This window comes from Fundulus heteroclitus, chromosome 12, assembly GCF_011125445.2.
Source record: "Fundulus heteroclitus isolate FHET01 chromosome 12, MU-UCD_Fhet_4.1, whole genome shotgun sequence".
NCBI classification, from domain to species: domain Eukaryota; kingdom Metazoa; phylum Chordata; class Actinopteri; order Cyprinodontiformes; family Fundulidae; genus Fundulus; species Fundulus heteroclitus.
In genome coordinates this window covers 40,269,448-40,283,595 of record NC_046372.1, presented here as the reverse complement: position 1 = coordinate 40,283,595, position 14,148 = coordinate 40,269,448, and the positions used below count along the sequence as shown (strand labels likewise).

Here is a 14,148-nt window from a genome sequence, read left to right as displayed (position 1 = left end):
CTTTGCCCATTTTGTAAAGGAAATGACTTACATTTCTTGATTCCTTCATCATAGCTAGCATCCTCCTTTTTAACTAAATTAGAACAATGGATCTAACGCCTTAATGTCGTCACACAATTACCGTCTGGAATAGGCTGCACCGTATGAGAATGGTGGGGGGAAAAGGCTCATTTGTCTTATTATGATTCTAAAAAGAAGAAGAAGAAGAAGAACTTTAAGAGTTAGGACAACAACATAAAGTTGTTCATACATAGGTCCAGCAATCTCTCCTGGCTCCACTTCTTTATATGACAGCATTTTAATATTTTTAATAGCTTTTCCTTTATTTATTTATTTACTGTTATTGGATCCACACTGGGAATAGGAAAAACTGAAAGATAAATAGCTGATTCGATTTTTAGAAGATAAAGATGATTTCTATGGGGATTTTAAATTGATGTATGTTTCTAACAAGGCAAAACCTGCAGCGAATCTGCATAGCTGCAGTTTCTCAAAAAAAAAAATCCTCACCTTTTTGTTGTTTGTTTTTGTGTGAGTGTTTGTTTGTTAGTTCGGGAATGAAATATTACCACAAAATATTTACCGTTTTCGTGAGCAGCTTTCCTTATGGAACTAAAGTTAATAATGTTGCAAAGTGTTGATAAGACATTTTGTCTATTTTGATATTTATTTTAAAAATCAAAGGGTCAGACTTCCTGTTCCTGGGGCGGGGAGGATGTCCTCGCGCTGTCATGCGCAGAGAATTCGGCGCGCGAAAGCTACAGCAGGAAGTGAGAGCAGCGGAACACAAACGGCGGCCAGTTTCGGATCTGAACCGCTCGCTTTAACTTCCATAATCTGTTAACATCTGCTTTATTATGGCAGACCCGAAGGTAAGGGTACGCATTTTAGGTCGGGTAATACATACGTTTTTATCCAAAGTCAGAATTTTTTGACTGTAGTTGTGTTATGTGGCGGGAATTAGCCAAAGTTTAGAAAGCAAAAAGAGAAGCCGACGATTATGCCATTTTACGCTGCAAAAAAATGCATTTGGGTGGTTTTCTCGCACACAACACGTAGCGATAATTTATTTAGTTTCTCGTAGGGCTGTATGACACCTGCCACGTTTGGGTTTTCCTTAACACACCGCTTTAGAGTTGAGGTTTACGAGCTCGGAGAAGTCATGTGAAGTGTGCAGCATGTTAGCCTCATCACTCTACACACTAGCATCCTCAGGCAATGAATACAGTTTAATACAATATTAACATTATGACTTTGGTAGTTAATTGAACCGAGTTTATGCGCATACGTGGATATGCACCAAAGCAACTTGCTCTGTAGGGTCCTATTACCTTTGTCTGCTTAGGTAGCTAACGTTAGCTTGCTAATGTTAGCGCTCAAGATAAAACTCCGTTTGCTGTTGTATTTTATCATAGTGTTATGCCAGAGTCTCTCTTAGTTTTATGTTGACGTCGCCATGTTTAAGTTACCGCATGCTGTGTATTTATTAGTAAGCGTTCAAGCTGCGTAAAGGCTTAGCAGTTAGCTGTTAGCCCGCTAAAGTCGAGGCCTCTTTAATAAGCCGGCCAACTTTCCAACAAGTTGACAGAAAATTCAAGCGAAGCAGCTGATTGCTGGCAGGTGTTGAGTTAAAACGAGATCACGACGATCGGCTGCTACAAATTTCTAACACGTTAACTATTCATAAAAAAAAAAAAGACGTTTACCTAGTTTTAAACCTTCTCGCCGTTAAACGAATTACTGCTTTCAAACTTAATTGAGCATCCCTAAAACAAAATCACAGTTTTTGGTACTTGCTGGTGAATTATGGGAATGTTTTCCGTAATTTCAGATCTCTTATAGTCAAACCATACTCAGTAGGCTGTGGTCAGCAGGAGCAGCCACGTACAAAAGGCTTTGTCTGTTCCCGCTGTAGCAAAAGCTATACATATAATCCCCCCATTGAAACATGGCCTGCTGGTGCCCTCACTAAAATCACTTTGTCTCGGTTGATTTTTAAGATGCACTGCCATGCATACTTCAAAAATATGTTGAAAGTGGTTGCTTTTATGTGCCAGTCCCTTTTCATTGGTGTTGGATAAACTGATGTACTCCATCCCCCCCTCCCTCCCCTCAGGACCAGGAAGACCATGAAACCACTGCAGACACTGCCGAGGACACTAATCATGATCCCCACTTTGAGCCCATTGTGTCTCTTCCGGAGCAGGACGTTAAAACATTAGAGGAGGATGAAGAGGTGCTCTTTAAAATGTAAGTTTGACTTTTTGTCTAATCATTTCAACAGTTCAGTTTCCATCTTCTGGTTGGAGGTTAATCTATAGGAATTAGTTTAGTAGATATAGTTTTGAAGTCCCACATTTGTATTTTTTTTTTTTTTGTTTTTTTTATTCATCATCATCAGGCAATGTGATCGAAAACTTAAGTTCTTACAACCAAAGGTCTCACAGATCTTAAATTTAATGTAGTATAAGTTGGGTAATTATGTGATCCAGCTGCTAAATAGCTCTTTTAATTAGTTATTTAGTTAATTCACAAATAAGATTAACATTTCATCTTATAAAGACAACAAACTAATCCTCAAAAGCAAAGAAAATACACAAATAAAATAATGTAAACATCAGTTTATGGTTTGTCCACGGGCAAACAGTAAAGAAAAGAAAGATGTCAGATTACATTTATCTTATATTTACACTCTCTGATACCTGAATCCTTTACTGAGTTAACACGATTCCTTTTTCGGACTATAAGTCACACTTTTTTTCATAGTTTGACCGATCCTGTGACTTATATTCAGGTGCGACTTGTATATCAAATTTAAATGGTAATTCCTATTAACCAGTATCACTTTACATTGCAATGCTGCCTTTTTCCACCTGGAATCTGACTATACTACTATAAGCTGTATGCAACGAAATTTCGTTCTGTATGCACCCTGTACATACAAAATGACAAATAAAGTTGTCTGAGTCAACCAAGTAGTAAACATTACCGTCTATAGCCACAAGAGGGCTCCCTAGGCTTGTGAAAACTATCCTGCTCCTGTACCTCTTAAAAATGAATTGAAGCATTAACTTATAGACAACAAAGACTGAACACTGCATGGTGTTTCGCTGTTTCAGTCTGCATTCACGCAGTGGAGCGTTGCGTGGTGCAACTTAAAGGACCCAGACCGTGACAGAACCCTGATATTGGGCCGTCTGTGAAGCTAATACCAGCTAGCGCTAGCTACAGCTCTGTTGTTTGGGCGGGTTACAACTTCACTGATGCATGTGAGTTTTATGTTGCTCTGAAACATCCGTGTCGTACTGTTAGCTTAGCAAGTAGCGCTGTTACGCTCACGGTCAAATTACGATGCAATTTAGACAACTTTCAGCGTAACGTGCCGTTATGCTGAAATGCTCTGGATCAAACCTCACTGGTTGGAGTTGCTAATTTACCCCATTCATCCTCCCAGATATGTTCCATGCTATTCAGCCCGTTGTGATTGCAGCTGCGTGATTAAATAAGTTGGCTTACCACATTAAATGTCAGTTTTTAGTCTTGGATTGTGTGGAATAAATGTCTAAGTGCGTATAGCCCGCTGCGACATATAGTCTGGTGTGACATTTTTTATTTATTTTCTTTTTTTTTTCGTCTTTATAACACATTTTTAGAATGATGCGATTTATATTCCGGAGCGATTTATAGTCTGAAAAATACTTTATATTCCTTAAGATATAGTAGACAATTTCTCCAGAAATGTGGGTAAGAAATGCCCAGAGTCCCTTTCTGAATAACTACGTATGCACAAGACCATCTTACCTGCTCCTCCTCTCCTCAGGGGGATTGTGTGAAAGAATCTCCCAAATTCACTCTGGTCTTATTTCTTTCTCCAAAGGTCTTCCTCTTCTTCTCATAAACATGTCAGTTTCCTCTAAGTTCAACAAAATACTCAATTCAATTTTATTTATATAGCGCCAAATCATGAAACATGTCATCTCAAGGCACTTTACAAAGTCAAGTTCAATCATATTATACAGATTGGTCAAAAATGTCCTATATAAGGAAACCAGTTGATTGCATCAAAGTCCCGACAAGCAGCATTCACTCCTAGGGAAGCGTAGAGCCACAGGAAGAGTCATCTGCATTGTACATGGCTTTGCTGCAATCCCTCATACTGAGCAAGCATGAAGCGACAGTGGGAAGAAAAACCACCCATTAACGGGAAGGAAAAACCTCCGGCAGAACCGGGCTCAGTATGAACGGTCATCTGCCTCGACCGACTGGGGTTACAGAAGACAGAACAGAGACACAAGACAGACAAAAAATCACAGAAGCAAACATTGATCTAGTAATCTGTTCTACATTAGATGGTAGTAGCGGGTGAGCCGTCTTCTCTGGATGATGTCACAGTTAACAGAACGCCAGACCAGGTGTACCTACTATGAAGAAAAAGAGAGAGAGCAAAAAGTTAAAAGCTGAAATGACGACAGTCATTTCAATATAATACAATGCAAAACTGGAGAACAGTAGACTGAAGAACAGTAGAAATCAGTAGAGTGAGAAAATTAGACCCTGATGTCCTCCAGCAGCCTAGGCCTATCACAGCACAACTATAGAGATAGCTCAGGGTAACATGAGCCACTCTAACTATAAGCTTTGTCAAAAAGGAAAGTTTTAACATTAGTCTTAAAAATAGATAGGGTGTCTGACTCACGGACCAAAACTGGGAGTTGGTTCCACAGGAGAGGAGCCTGATAGCTAAAGGATCTGCCTCCCATTCTACTTTTAGAGACTCTAGGAACCACCAGCAGACCTGCAGTCTGAGAGCGAAGTGCTCTGTTAGGAACATACGGGGCAATCAGAGCTCTGATATATGATGGAGCTTGATTATTAAGGGCTTTATACGTTAGAAGGAGAATTTTAAATTCTATTCTTGATTTAACAGGAAGCCAATGAAGGGAAGCTAAAATTGGAGAAATATGATCCCTCTTGTTGATTTTCATCAGAACTCTTGCTGCAGCATTTTGGATCAGCTGAAGGCTTTGAACTGCATTTTGTGGACTTCCTGATAGTAAAGAATTACAATAGTCCAGCCTTGAAGTAACAAATGCATGGACTAGTTTTTCAGCATCACTCCTGGACAGAATGTTTCTAATTTTGGCGATATTCCGGAGGTGAAAAAAGGAAACTCTGGAAACCTGTTTAATATGGGATTTAAATGACATGTCTTGGTCGAAAACAACACCAAGATTTTTAACTTTATTACCAGAGGCCAAGTTAATGCCATCCAGATTAAGGGATTGATTAAGAACTTTATTTTTTGAAGACTCTGGCCCAAAGATTACAACTTCTGTCTTGTCAGAATTTAAATGCAGGAAATTTAAAGTCATCCAGCTTTTGATGTCATCAAGACATGACTGAAGTCGAAGTAACTGATTGGATTCATCAGGATTTATGGATAAATATAGCTGAGTGTCATCAGCATAACAGTGGAAATTAATCCCATGCTGTCTGATAATTTTGCCAATCGGAAGCATATATATAGTAAAGAGAATTGGTCCAAGGACTGAACCCTGTCAGTCCTTGGACCAATTACTTGGAAAATTACTTCTGTTGCCATAAATATTTTTCCATTAGTGCCATGGATGGCATTTGGACCAAAGCCACACTGATTACAGGGGATATTGTGTTTATTATTAAATTGATCTAGTCTGATTATGAATAATTTTTTTGAATACTTACAAATGAGAAATTCTGGTCTACTATTGGAAACATGCTTCGTCCCTTTTTCTTTTTTATAAAATGTATTGACTTGAGTTACTGTCATCTTCAGGGAATCTTGTGGTTGTAAAGGATAGATGGCATATTAATATAAATGGTTCACTAAAATCAATTAGTCTTTACTAACATATCAATATCCATGCAGTTGGTTCATCTTTGTACAAGTTTTGCCATTCTTAATTCTTCTTTTTCTGTTTTAAAGAGAAAAATACAGGTAATGTTGTAGGGCTTCTATAATCTATACCTGCTTTAGGTAGGCTTGCTGCAACGTTTGGGGTTAAGTTCACAGAGAACTGATTAAATTCTTCCACTGTTTTCTTTTTATCCTAAACATCAAGGTTGTTTTTAAACAATAATTGGGAAGACTTGTTTTCCCTTTATCCTTCATATAATGTTTATTATTCCCCGTGGAGTTTCATATGATTTAAAATTTTCAGTAAGTCACTACAGTATGGTTTAAGTTTTACACCGACCCAATTTTATATTTCTTATGTTTAGCATAAATGTGCTTGATTAGTTGCATTGTTTTAATGAGGTGCTGCTGTCTACCCAGGCGGGCCAAATTATACCGTTTTGCCTCTGAGAATGATCCTCCAGAGTGGAAGGAGAGGGGCACAGGCGACGTGAAGCTGCTGAAGCACAAAGAGAAGGGCTCCATCCGTCTCCTGATGAGGAGGGACCGAACTTTGAAGATTTGTGCCAATCATCAGAGTGAGTCAGCTTGACTAGTATTATCCAACTAGGTGTGGTATGCTCACCAGTCAAATCAAAAATGTTGAGGTTTTCAAAACTGCTAAAATCCTTTATGGTCGTTTTCACAGAATTGAACTAAATTACATTCACCTTAACTTTCCTAGGTTCCTTTCTTTCCTCAGCAAGGAAAGTCGCCATTGGCCGTCACTAGATGACGCCATCACCTAATTTGCTTATTTGTGCGTAGACTGTAGGAAACAGAAGCTTTTGGCGAGACAAAAAAGGCTATTAAAATACTTTAAATGTTTGGAACTACAGATAAACTTTATTATTATTATAATTATTATATAATTAATGGCAATTATATTAAATAATTGATCGCATTTTATACACAGCCTGAATCCATGTTGTTTGCATCAAAAAGACAGGGACCAGAGGCACACAGTGAATAAGTGATTTGAGCTGTTTGAATCAAATTCAGGGAACTATTTTAGTGGAAAAAAGATTAAAACTATATGACATAATATTTATATCCTGCTTTGTAAATCAGGGCAGAATCCCCAGCAGCTTTGCTCATGCGTTGTCCATTTATAATATGAAAACAGAGTGGAGCCGGCCTGCTCTCCTTGCTCTGACTGCAGGTGGCAGTGCGCCACGATCGATTACATGCAGAGGAAACTTTGGCTTCCTGTGGTTTAAAGTCCTTTTAATGAAATACGAGGGATTCATCAGACTGTTTGGAGCATATATTAACGCTGCGCTGCTCCTGGTCAACTGGCTGACAGAAGGCCGATGCGGGCTTTCTTGCTTCCAAGAAAGACCTTTTATAGGAATGTTCCTGCTGCCAAAACAGCACGGGTCCTGGTCTAAAAACTAGAACTAAGTACTACTGATTCACTTTGGTTTAAAGTTACAGCACTCGCATAACTGTAAGGGGCGTTATCCTCCCCACACATTGTTGCTCAGCTCTCCCTTGCTAACGTTTTCACCTTGTAAACTGCAGTCAGCCCTCTGATGGAGCTGAAGCCCAACGCCGGCAGTGACAGAGCGTGGGTGTGGAACACACTAGCAGATTATGCTGACGAATGTCCCAAACCAGAGCTCCTGGCGATACGCTTTTTAAACGCAGAAAGTGAGTATTTCCGCCAGGAAGCCTGTTGTCCATCTGAACATTCCTGCCTGCTTCAGCCGATGACCTGTATTTGCCGTCCACAGATGCTCAGAAGTTCAAGGCGAAGTTTGATGAGTGCAAAGAGGAGGTCAAAAAACTAGAAGGATCAGGTATGTATTTTAGATATTGCTAATATGGTTTGAATTCTTAGAAGTCTGCAGGTGTCATATTTGCAGAAGCATCTGAATAGCCCAGCTTGGCCACATAGGTGTCGATGGAGTAAGTTGGAAATGAACTGGGAGAACTAGAAAGTGTAGAGCATGCAGACTCACTCTGTTCTTTGCTGCCTACTCCAGCCTGGAACTTTTTCTGTCTGCTACATAAACATGCAGGATGGAACAATGCTAGCTCTGCTACAAGGGCTGGTGGTGTTGTTTTCTGCCACATTACAGCTGTTAGCTGTTTTTCTTCAGATTTCTGGTTTAGGGCCACACTTCTCAAGAGGTTGTGGATTCAAGACGCTTAGAAACTCTGCAGCAGTTATGGACATCTGAAAATGTTGTACGGCAAACTTGATTAAAATGTAGCTAATGTTTGTTTTGCCGCAGGCAACACTGATAGTGCAAACAAGGTGGCAGAGAAGCTGGAGGAGCTCTCAGTAAAAGATAAGGCATCTGAGGGAAAGAAGGAAGAGGACAAAAAAGAAACTGAGAAGAATGAAGACGAGAAGAAGGAGGTGAAAGCTGGGGAGAAGAATTAAAAACCAAGAACTTGCTTTGCTGATCTTCAGTTTTTTTTTCCAGTTTTTTCCTCTTTTTCTACAATAGACTCTTATGAACTGAATTTGGACTCTTGCATATTAGGTTTTTTTTATCTGTTTTGCCTCAAGATCACAAGTCCTTTAAGCCACTGGAGAAAATGAGATACAGCCAGTTTCTAACAAATATATTTTTTTTCTCTGACCCCGTTCCCACTTTGCTCAGTGGAAGCTCACACTTACCATCTTTACTTTTAAGAGTTCAACATTACTATCGCCAAACTGTGAAAAGAGGCTTGTGGTAGCAATGATTCCCACATTGGGGTATTTTTTTTTTTGTTCTTCTAAAGCAGAGTTCATTTGTAGGGTGAGAGGATAATGTAGCCTGCTCATTAGCAGCACCGGGTCAGGAACCAGGCTTTATGGAGGTGCATTGTGAAGGTGAAACCCACTGATGACTCTATTGGCCTGGGTGTCCTGTCCACGCTTCCACTAATAGATCACAAGGTGAAGACTTCTTTGAAGAGATCAGGTTTCCTCTTTGTTCAGTTCAGCTGACTAAAGTAGGAATTCACTGGACAGCTGGGGAGCGTCCGATTGCAGCGGGTAATGGGTTAACGACTGATAACATGCACTTAGTTAAGATTCTCATTTTTTTTTTTTTAGACTTCAAAACTATTAAGTCCAAAGTAAAAACGGTTTATTAATTTGTGCAGCTCTTTTCTCACTCGTGTTCCTGGTCAGGAGATGACGTTTGTATGTTCTAGCTCATAACATTCCCAGACTTTAAAGCATGTAAAGTGTATGTAACGGAGTGTGCCCCATCTGATCCGTGTGCTCATCACCCACTTCTTTTCTTTCCACCGAATAAGTTCCCAACCCTGACTCTTCAGTGCATCCAAGTGCCAGTGCATCTGTAAATACATGTATATGGATGAAATGTTGCTCTTCGTTTGCACTCAGATGATCTGAAATGTTTCCTCCAACTCCAAATAAAAGCTGGTAAAGATCACGCGTTTGTATCCGTGTATAAACTGCATGTCGGTAAACTAAGAGGTCTTTGCAAAAGTACATTTCAGCAATCTAGTTCACTTCAGAAAGTGATATAGATTTATTACAGAGTGATATCTTTGAAGTGAAATGGTTATGGCTAGAGCTAATCACTGTTTTTAATGGGAAGTTTGAGTATTAGGCCAATAAAGAGGATTATTGAAGAGTCAATGTGTAAAATCAACTTTTTTTTTTGTTGAGCTTTTTAACTTATGTTCCTTTGTCAAAATCATGCCTCGTGAAGTCTCTGAGCAGCGGCAGCTTCCTGTCCTGGAAAACAAGCAGCCATGTAGAGCGATCATTACTCGCCCCCTCTAGGAAGCAGCACGCCGCTCTGGCCCAGGAAACGACCAGCGATGGTGATATGAGGCAGGATGCCACCATTTCTGCTCAAAGCTGAAACCAAGTGGCTCTTTTAGCACCTGATCTGCACAGCAACAGCTCTTCTTTTTTTTGATACTCTGCTGTAGCGGCTCTAGGGCGACACGACTCCACAGGAGAGGCAGTAAATCCAAGCGTTTTTCTTCCATCTTGTAAAAATGGTAGCAAATGACTTATTTCATAATAAATGAATACTCTAGTGCTGGGGCCTGAAACCTTTACAGTCTAAAGAGCCATTTTGCCTACAGTCCACTTGAATTAAACTCGTTCAGAGCCGCAAATGTTGCCTGGCCTTTTGAAAAAAAAGTTTTTGATAAAGATCTACTGTAGGAAATATGTTGTCATAAAAGAAACACTCTTGTGTCTAGTTTGAGGTTTAAAAAGAGGCTGGATGGGATGTTATTTGTGAATAATGATGTAAAAAATTAATGGTTTCCAACATAATGGAAATATATTGATTTAAAATTTGATATTACTGGCACTTATAGCATAAATCTGTTGTGAAAATCATATATGCATACAGTTGAATTTGGCTTAAAAGCATGATATATACTATATATAGTATACCTTTAACGGGTCTGCCAACTGAAAAGTCCGTCCTTTGACTCCACTATGTACTCTCAGTACTTGGTCTGGACTCTTTTTGAATGAAATTCTGCATCAATGCAGTGCTGCATGGAGGAGGCCAGCCTGTGGCTCCACAGAGGTGTCCAGGGTGCCTGGAGACCCTCGGTGAGCTGGTGTCTTCACGATACCCCAGTTTCGCTCCAGTGCTAAGTCCTGCTGAAAAACAATCCCAGCATCTCCATAAAATCCTCCAAAGAGGGAGGCATTACAGCAGATTATTGTGCTGACTTTGATCTTGATAAAACACAATGGGCCAATAGCAGCAGATCAGACATCTTTTGGCCCTCATTGGAACCTGCATGTGGACCTCCAGCAGCCCTGATTCTGTGCCTCTTCATGCCTCCAGATGGGGAGCCCTGATCGCCAGAATATCAACTACGTGATAAATTTGAGGAACTTTTTAAAATGGATTTACTGGGATTTTTTAATGATGCCAAAATGCACATTTCTTTCTTTGAAGCAAAGTTAAGGACTTTGACTGCTGGGTGGGTCATAATTGTATTCACGTTTATTACTCAAGTAGAAGTATAGATACTAAGGTTTAAAATACCTCTGTAGAAGTATCAACTCAAACTTCTCACTCAAGTATTAAAGTACCAGTTTCAAAACAACTTAAAGTATAAAAGTAAAAGTAATTTAAGCTAAAAAATGGCATCAAGGATAAACTTAGATCTCCCCCCAAAAGATATTTCTAACGGAAATTATCACTAGTAGTAATTATGATGTTAATGTTGAAACACATTGAAATAGGCTGTTTCACCCACTTATGTCCATTGAATATGAGCCAATGAGTAGAATGCAAAAATATTAAAGGACCACATGGGTGCAATAGTGAGTATCAACATATGGGTCTCATAGAGCAGAAAATCTGATGTCTGATTGCCTATAAGTATTGTTGCAAAAAGTCAAACTTCAAAGACATACCAATAACCTCCATTTATTATGGACATTCAAGCTTAGGTGCAGGAATTGATGAGGGCGACAGATGTAACAACATCTGGACAAGAAAACGAGTGCATTACCCTCATACCCTCCTGATACAGTAACCCTTGTACGGTTGTCTATATACAGTACACTGTGTTGTCAAAATGGATGATTAATCCAACCGATTAATGAAAAAATAAAAAACTAACTAACAATCCCAAAAAATGCTATGTTCTTCTGCCTTTTCTTCTCATTCGACAAACAAGCAGTACTGCCTCACACCACAATCAAATTCACTCTGTCCGGGTGGCGCTATTTATCTAATTATTATTTTTTTTTTAGTTTTATTGACAAGCCTGAACGAAAACAAGCTGAAATAAAACAGAAGTAACGAGACTATTTTCAAAATGTAAGGAGTAGAAAGTACAGATAATTGCATGAAAATGTAAGAAGTAGAAGTAAAAAGTAGGCTAAAAAAAACAAACAAAAAAAAACAATTACTGACCAAAATGTATACTTAAGGTAACAAAGTATTTCTACTTAGTTACTTTACACCTCTGGTGGTGACTTTAATGTGCAGGTGACGATTCTCAAAAACCAATCTGACTCGGAGTCGGAAACTTTATTCTTTTAGGTCATTGGGAATATTTCCTCTTCACAAAAATAGGAACACATATACAGCTATAGTGTATTCTCCATTATACATATGTTTGGGAAACAAAGTTCAGCCTGTAGCTGATAGTCATTGTCCGTCAGGAATGGGCCCTGACTTGCAGCGATATCCATCCTAGGAAAGGAACCTTGGAGTAATGGCAGTCATCTTTAAGGTGGAATGACAGTTTGTATTCGGATACACGGTCAAACGAGGGGTTGAGTAAACAAAAGTTACGTTTTCATTTGTTCACCTAACCATTAGATTTGCCAAACAAAAGAAGCCCTGTTAACCACAGCCTCACACCAAAGTGTTTAAGGCAGCTGGGTGAGACCTTGATGAGGAAACCATGTTGGAACTTGGGTGTTGGGAAAGGGTCAACCTGGGCCAATGACAGCCACAGCTGTGGTAGTGGCGCACACAGCCCCTGGCTCGGAAATTTGGAGAAATTCACACCGATCAGATAAGAGGAAAGGGGGATTTCAGAACTTCCAAGTTCAGCTCATCTCGTCCAGCAGCTGTTTTTTCTTTTACCGCACGTTTTGAAAAGGTTCGCCCAGTCCAAAACGCCCTCCAGGGTCACTTTCTGCTTCGTCTGAATCTCACATTGCATTTCAGCATCACTCCACACACAACGGAGTTTCAGACACAGCTGGCTGAGCAGGAAACAGTTTCTCACTCAAAAAAAGGCAACAGTGGCTCTTCTTATAATGCGAACAAATCTAACGTGCCTTTTTTTTTTTTTGTTAAAAGGAATCCATATTTCACACTTCTTACAGCAGAGAAAAATGTCACTACGCTGTGCCAGACAGCCTCAGATTTTCTCCACTCTCCTTAAGCACAGATGTCCCCCCCGTTTGCTGTGTTTGTGAAGTCTGGCCACATTTGGCTTCGATAACGCAAGGCAGCTTTAATGAAATGCACATTCCTTGACTTGTAATGTTTGACCACGCGACTGTTCGCTCGTCATGTGACTGCTAACATTATTTCTCCACGACATAAAACTTATCAGTCACGAGTGATCGTACACCTATTCTTTCACAGCAACGTAAAACAGGCTATGTTTCAATTTAGACATCCACGATCTGATTGAGTTTTTGAATTCATAGTGATTTTATATTTACATACATTTATTTTGCACCTATTGGTAAAGATGTTAAAAAAAAAAAACTTAAAAGAAATTGATCTTTTGTTCCAGTAGCATAATTAGATTGAAAAGAGTACACTTATTCAGTAGGAAAAAAAATCCTTTTACATAATCACAGCATGACAGATCCTCCACCATACCTCACAGTGGACATTGGGCACCACACCTACTTTTGTCTCAGAACATCTTAGTAAATTTGAGGTTTTTATTTGTGATGGTAGGACAGAAAGGCTTTTTTCCCCCACCTGCATTACTCCCAATCAACCTGTTTGTGATGTTTTTAATGCTTGCTATAGAGACTTGGTGACAACAGGATGCCAGTGGACTTTTGTGTAATGTCTTCGTTCCTTTTTTCTGAATACATAATGTATTGACTCCTCTCAGGACGGAAGGACCATTTCACCCAGTATAACAAAAAGTGTTTCTGAACAGGATTACCAACTATAGCTTTAATGTACGCATAAAAAAAATATGTTTCGCTTGGATTTTCTTTTAAAGCAATTGTTAGGGGTACCGTTGATTTTGCCACGTGTGATTTTGATAAAAACAATAGTTTCTGTATTTAACGCCCACCCTTGTCACCTTACAACCACAAACATCAAATTTATTTTTGGTTCTAAACTAAGTCCTGAAATGTGAACAACTCACAAAGCACTGCTCAAATCCAGACACGACTATCTCCCCAAACTGAATAACTTTCAATCAAGTGAAAAAAAAATCTGGTTTAAATCATGCTACTGCAATCAAAGATGAATTTATTTTAAGGTCTGCTTTACCCATATCTATCAGGTGCTGTGTGAGCAATAAAGGCAACCGCATTTTAAACCTTAAAAGCCAATCCAGTCCCAGTGTGGATATCTGTATCAAACATGATTGGTATGTTTGGGAACTGAAAAAGAAATATCCCCTCAAATTAGGGAAAAAAAGGTGACCAGTTATTATTATCCCACATAAGAAAAATACTTTTTTATACTGTCATGATTAAAAGCACAAATGTCCTTACTTTGTTCCTTTATTTAAAGAAACATGACCTTCAGAGTTGC

General features: G+C 39.2%; 1 protein-coding gene and 1 non-coding gene across 2 annotated transcripts; both read left to right on the top strand.

Moving 5' to 3' along the window:
* Nucleotides 1–730: 730 nt before the first annotated feature.
* On the top strand, nucleotides 731–9,336 carry ranbp1 (RAN binding protein 1). The gene is made up of 6 exons (XM_012874859.3): nucleotides 731–872; nucleotides 2,117–2,250; nucleotides 6,317–6,474; nucleotides 7,460–7,588; nucleotides 7,672–7,737; nucleotides 8,176–9,336. The coding sequence occupies exons 1-6, from the start codon at nucleotides 858–860 to the stop codon at nucleotides 8,325–8,327; spliced, it is 654 nt and encodes a 217-aa protein (XP_012730313.2). The 5' UTR covers nucleotides 731–857; the 3' UTR covers nucleotides 8,328–9,336.
* LOC118565125 lies at nucleotides 7,890–7,990 on the top strand. The gene has a single exon (XR_004932206.1). It is a non-coding gene; the product is annotated as a small nucleolar RNA SNORA77 (small nucleolar RNA).
* Nucleotides 9,337–14,148: the final 4,812 nt, after the last annotated feature.